Source organism: Apium graveolens, chromosome 7, assembly GCF_009905375.1.
Source record: "Apium graveolens cultivar Ventura chromosome 7, ASM990537v1, whole genome shotgun sequence".
Classification (NCBI taxonomy): Eukaryota; Viridiplantae; Streptophyta; class Magnoliopsida; order Apiales; family Apiaceae; genus Apium; species Apium graveolens.
The window spans coordinates 63,568,904-63,575,762 of NC_133653.1; the positions used below are offsets into that span (position 1 = coordinate 63,568,904).

Here is a 6,859-nt window from a genome sequence, read left to right on the forward strand (position 1 = left end):
ATAGCTATAATATCTAATTTTTCATTTATTATTTGCATGCTTATTTTACAACTTTCAATATGTTGATTTATTAGCCTATTATATGTTGGTTCTTTATCAGCTATATGCTGAATTGATCGTATCCTTAAATCTTCCATAAGTCAGATTAATTGTCTGTATAAAATTTTTTACACATCTGTTGTGTTACTTTGTTTTCTACTATAAATAAAATTAATAGAGTTGCTATTATTTTAGATTTATATCTTTTATTCCTTTCTCTATTTATTCTTGTCGAAGGTCTCATTTAACCTTCAAATTTTATTTCATTTTTACTATTCATATACCTTTTACTATTCATTAGTTACTATTCACGGCTACTTTTGTTACAGTGTTTTACTGTTCATTTTCCGCCTATTACTGGCTCTGATACCAATTTTTGGGGGAACCAATTTCTGGATCGTTTATATATCACAGAACCCTAAAGAAGGAAGGCGCATTAAAATCGCACTGGACGATATTTAAATAAATCCAAACTGTTTCTTCTTTTGATCAAGTTGGTCAGGTGTTTTATTTAGGCTACTTAAAGTGATATTTTATTACTGTTTCCCTCAGTTTCTCTCCGACACCAAATATTTTATCTTTGCTTTCCTCCGCCGCCGTGTGAGTGTCAGGCACTACAAAACTAATACCATCACAAATGTGGACACTTTAATTAGCTCAACGACATATGGGAGAATTAAGTTGCAAAAAGAAAAGGATAGAATGATAGAAAATAATAAGAAAAGATGGCTAATTTTCCTTCCTATGTACACCCGCATCCCCCAGCATCTCGTTTAAACTAAAAAGCAAGATCAAATCCAAACTCCATAAGGCAAACTTACTCCATTTGATTAAAAGATGAACTCGGGTTTGAAAAGAAAATTTTGTACACATACTTAACAATCGCAGCCAAATTTTATATATATTCGGCCATAATTCAGACTACCCAGAAAATAAATAATAATAATAATAATAATAATAATAATAATAATAATAATAATAATAATAATAATAATTTAACAATGTAACATACTTCTTTCAATAAAAAAACAGTATTATTTACTTCCATTCAGTTCATACAATATAACAGATCATTTTTAGTTCACAAATTGCTATGAACTTGGCAATTGAAAACCTGGTCAAGTTCAACTCATTGTATTAACAAGCTCAAGTTCAAACAACTTGAGTTCCAACTCATTTATTAACAAGGCCAATTTCGAAAGTAAAAAAAAAAAAACGTTTCAGTAAATACTAAATAGGCTCAGCTTGGTCAATCTGGGAAAGTTCAATCTCCAATTCAATAACACAGATGTATGGCTCTCTATTTGCTAACGGCAAATAGCAAATACTTTTTTAGGGGGCAGTCATCTTGACAGAAAAGGGCAGCAGTCAGCTAAAAAAAATACATTGTCGTTTTTAACATATAATAAGGCAGAGGAACAATATATCTGACATTGTTAGCATAATTTGTTTGTTAATGTAAAAAAAATCTCTCTAAAATTGAGGATTGTAAGAACCTCAGCTGCATGAAGCACTATGATATCCCAACACTGTAAGCACCACAGTAGAATGTATCCAGGATAGATGCGGCTATTAGTATTACATCACAAAGCTGGTTTGAAAAATTGCTTTAAGAAATCTACATAATAAAATTTAAGCTATAAGATCTGACACTGATTTAGGAATATGAATATATAATAACTAGCAAAATGTTTCACACAATGAACCCTAAAATCAATACTGAAAATCGAATACAAATTACATTTAAAAATTATATGGCACAAAATAGATAGCACAGCCACGTGTGCAGTTAGAACTTGAACACCACCAGACCACGGCATGATTTATAAAGCAAACAACATGCTGGATATATAAATCTATAATGATCTCAGCTAATCATCATCTTCAAGAACACTACGGCGCCTCTGGATCTGATATAGAATTGAAATACATATACAGGATTGTCAAAATCATGCCGTGAAGCAGGGAAATTGGTTGAAGTATTATTATAATTCATTAGTGGCTTACAGTGACTTTGGTCTGCTTCGTAGTCTGTGTATTGATTTGTTCCAGCAACGATATAAGCCTCTCTTCAGAAATCTATAATTTATATTCATAATTAGCACTTTTCACAATATTTACCACCTGCTACATATAATTGCAATGAAACGGAACAAGAATGTATGGGTAGTACTTTCTCAACTATTTGACCCATTTGAGCAGCTCTCAGTATAACATCCTCAACTCCTCTGGCCTTTTCAGGCTTCACCAACGCAATTCGAGCAACTGCAAAACATGCACGAGATGTTTTAAAATCATTGAGGGAGCAACTACTTACCATGCACAAGATCTTATGATATTATGTTGAGGATACCAAGATAAATTTTAAAACACTTCCTCTTTTAATTACGTTGTTCAAATGTCTTTTTCAAGAAACTTAGATATTCCCAGCTATTCCGTTATTATTATCTCTCTGTTTATCAACAACCAAACGTTATCTCTTCAATTTTGGCTGGCGTATTTGGGTTGAGTACTCAGACACTATAAAGACCGACAATTCAGTGTAGAATGTGGATACTTTGACCAAGTAAACAAACAGAAGGTGGCACTTTTGTTAAAACGGTAAGATGAGTTGATACCGACCTATTGACTAGTCACTGAAAAATCACAACTAATCGAGCATAGTGACAACCGTAACCAGGAGAACTTCGGATGCAGGATAAAAAAAAGGATAAGAAAGAAAAAAGAAAAAAAATAGGAGAAATCAACACCCAATTTGCAAAATCATGTTTATTTTGAGTTTCTTTGTTAATTTTCTACGAAATTTTATCTAGACATAATGGTTTATTAATAGGTTACAACGTGTTCCTGTACACTGTTCACAGATAGGACAGAGTCCTCATATCCCCAAAATTTGTAAATTTCAAGTCCAACGCTCCATACCACAGTCAAAGTAACAGATGTGGAAGTGGTCAGATCTGTACCATGTATGTTTTAATGCTTAAGAAGTAATTAATGATTTCCTTCAAGTTAACACAGCAGACAACATTTGCAAGAGAATTCTATCACAAAGGTGTACTGGTGGTTTCATATAAAGGGTTAGCCTATTATTTCGTATAAATGCAACATTTGCCAATACAATGTCAAGGCCCCGTGGAGATATATGTCGAAAGTAGCAACTTTCTCCATGTATGCAAACATCATTAAATTACACCGCACGACTACAATCACTACATCACTACTTGTAGTAGCACCCTATCTCGTATGTCCTTTAGAAATAGAAAAAAAAATCTCATTTTACGACAGTGATAGCTGGGTAAGCCTTAAAGAAACACTAGAAATAGATTCCCTTTTAATTTATAACCAAACCAACAAAACTTCCAATCTGAAAGCAACTTCTAATATTATTTGATTCTTGCACCAACTTAAGTGTCTTAAACTTTATGGAACTAATATTTCATGTCCATAACTTCCACTATATAGCCTCGTTACTTGATAGTATCTATACTAGAGTATAAAATATTGAATTATTCATAGCTACGAATATGATAGCACAGGTAACAACTAAAAGTTGATGTCACTCATGCCCACATTTTAATAATGTCAGTCCTAGTCGGGCCATTCATAATTGCGGACATCAAGAGAAATTGGATAGTCAAAAGAAGCACTGAAACAATATCTACACTGAAACAAGTATATGTAAAATGACTATATTGAAATATGCCAATTCTGACACAAATGAATAGGAATTTAAAGATAAAATAACATACTTCTTTCGCGTGCTTCGGATGAAACGATCTGACTAAGCATCATCTGTCGTCGTTCATCTGCCTCCCTACATCAATTGCTTGAATAATTTAAATAATGATAAAACAGAAAAAAGACAAGATGCCGACAATTTACTATAGTGTTGTAGACACAAATGCTACACCCGGAGTTCTAGATATTATTAAAATCAAAAATCATCGAACAGATCAAACCTTTTAGCTTCCTCCTGGCCGTTCTGTTGTTCAGGGTTCGGCTGATTTGCCTATAAACCAATCAGTTACATTCACAATGTAAATACTAAAATTAGAACTACAAACACATAATGATTTATTTACTAAATACGTAAAGTAACTAATATAGTTGTGAAGAATATTCACATACAGAGCCTCCTCTTTGAGCCATTAGCTCCTGCATTCTCCTTTGCCTGATAGCTTCCAGTTCGGGGTCAGCCTGAAATTCAGCAGCAAATAAAAATAATTAAATGCAAATAGAACCCCTCAGCACCATTTTAATCAGATATAGAATTCAAGTTGATACAAATAAGGATCAAATATTAACAATCCCATAACACGATAAAAAAAATTTAAAAAAATAAACAAAAGTCTGAAAGTCAAGAATTATAAACTCAAATGAAACTCTCCATTCAGCACAGTAGCTCCAAAACGAAAAATCGCAAGCATAACTAAAGTCCTGTAATTACTAACACACTAATAAAATATAACCCAAACTAATATCAGTATAATAAGTCAATAACCATGACGAGTGAAGCTCATTATATGAAATCAATAAATTTAGAACAATTTCACTGTAACTTCAAGAAGCAAAATAATTAATCGAGGATAAATTAGAAAATTACAGATAAATACAATCATAATCGCATTCACCTGAAGTACAAAACAGCAGTTAAAGGGTAACAAAAACACAAAACAGTATAGATGCACATAACACAACAAAACTACGAGAGAGAGAGAGAGATTTACCATGGAATCGAGAGAGGGAGAGAGCAACGCGAACTAAACTATAATTTAGTCGATTCTTGCAACAAAAAAATGTAAACAAAATAAATCTATACTATATATCTATCCGTACTATCTATTTATCTACTATTATAAGCACAACGCCCTCTATTTGGTAGCCCTCTATTTGGTAGTTGTTTGTTAGTTGCTCGGTACAAATTGTTTGGTACAATTGTTTGGTACGACAAATAACAACTGTCAGATCTAAAGTCAGAAAAATGAGATCATTCGATACAATAATAAAATATTATTATATTAATATTTAAACTGCTCTCATGAATTCAGGGTTCGAACCCCGTCAACAGCTTATTATATTTAAACTTTTATATTCTTTATTTAAACAATATATTATATTATATTATTTATTTTCAGTCAAGTCTCAAATAATTATAAAACATATATTGTTATAATTTATTATATTCTTCGATTTATTTTTCAACTATTGAAAATTATATTAGAAAATATATTATTAAAAACTATCGAATGTTAAAAACAATCCGTGCATCGCACGGGTTATAGGCTAGTATATTATAATAATCAGAATGGGGTATAATTTGGTATGCCTTTTTTTGGTTGATATGTTTTTTTTGGTTAGTTTGGTTATCCTCATTTATGACCGTCAGATCTTTTATATTAAGACCGTCAGATCTTTTATACTAAGTGATCAGGACCGTTAGATTTAAATATTAAAAGAGTATACACTACTCAAGCTCTCGGGTTCGAACACCGCCCACAACAAATATTTATATTATTATTTATAAACTATTAAAATTCCTAGATTCGAACCTCACCAACATCAAATATTTATATTATTATTTATATATCTATATTATACTATTATAAGCAGAACACCCTCTATTGGTAGTTGCTCGGTAAATTTGTTTGGTAGTTATTCGGTACAGTTGTTTGTTACGACAAATAACAACCGTCAGATCTAAAGTCAGAAAAATGAGAGTCATTGGATACAATAATAAAATATTATTATATTAATATTTAAACTGCTCTCATGAATTCAGGGTTCGAAACCCGTCAACAGCTTATTATATTTAAACTTTTATATTCTTTATTTAAACAATATATTATATTATATTATTTATTTTCAGTCAAGTCTCAAATTATTATTAAACATATATTGTTATAATTTATTATATTCTTCGATTTATTTTTCAATTATTGAAAATTATATTAGAAAATATATTATTAAAAACTATCGAATGTTAAAAACAATCTGTGCATCGCACGGGTTATAGGCTAGTATATTATAATAACCGGAATGGGGTATAATTTGGTATGCCTTTTTTTGGTTGATATGCCTTTTTTTGGTTAGTTTGGTTATCCTCGTTTATGACCGTCAGATCTTTTATATTAAGACCGTCAGATCTTTTATATTAAGTGATCAGGACCGTTAGATTCAAATATTAAAAGAGTATACACTACTCAAGCTCCCAGGTTCGAACACCGCCAACAACAAATATTTATATTATTATTTATAAACTATTAAAATTCCCAGATTCGAACCTCACCAACATCAAATATTTATATTATTATTTATATACTACCCAAGATTCAGGTTTGAATCTTGTCAACAATAAACATTTATATTATTATTTATAAATATCCTTATAACGTAATGATCCAAAAAGAAATTTATTATAAATATAAAAGAAATTTATTATAAATTTAAATAATATAAAAATATAATGAAGATCGCACGGGTTGTAAAGCTGATAACGATTAAAACGTAAAAGGCTCAGTCGTGTACAGTGTTATAAATTTCGGAAATCGGAACTATTCGGTTGATGTACCAATTTACGAATAATCGGACGAATTTTAAAAAATCGGATGATTAATCAGCGATTTATCAGAAATCGGTCAAATCGGATAAATATTTTTGACCGATTTTTGAGCGATTTATTTATGCGTGTTGGCAACGCTTATACGCCCCCACTCCATTCGGGTTGGATACAAGGCCCATTCTGTCCGGTTTAATGGATCGGCACGTTTGACTTTAATTAAAAAGGTTGATGCCAAAAGCAGATCGGATTATGAGGGAAAAA

At 31.2% G+C, this 6,859-nt stretch overlaps 1 protein-coding gene across 1 annotated transcript; it reads right to left on the reverse strand.

Annotated features, from left to right (window-relative positions):
- Positions 1–1,590: 1,590 nt before the first annotated feature.
- On the reverse strand, positions 1,591–4,882 carry LOC141671968 (uncharacterized). Its single transcript, XM_074478437.1, has 7 exons — positions 4,767–4,882; positions 4,168–4,236; positions 3,999–4,048; positions 3,789–3,853; positions 2,213–2,304; positions 2,047–2,118; positions 1,591–1,949 (listed from the first exon to the last, which is right to left on the reverse strand). Exons 1-7 carry the CDS (start codon positions 4,767–4,769, stop codon positions 1,911–1,913), a joined length of 390 nt encoding a protein of 129 aa, XP_074334538.1. The 5' UTR covers positions 4,770–4,882; the 3' UTR covers positions 1,591–1,910.
- Positions 4,883–6,859: the final 1,977 nt, after the last annotated feature.

What these genes read in the sequence shown, in the direction of transcription:
- LOC141671968 (XM_074478437.1), bottom strand. An exon ending in GGCCAGGAGGAAGCTAAAAG is followed by an intron (nt 3,854 to 3,998) that starts GTTTGATCTGTT and finishes CAATTGATGTAG; the next exon opens with GGAGGCAGATGAACGACGAC. An exon ending in CGAAGCAGACCAAAGTCACT is followed by an intron (nt 1,950 to 2,046) that starts GTAAGCCACTAA and finishes ATTCTATATCAG; the next exon opens with ATCCAGAGGCGCCGTAGTGT.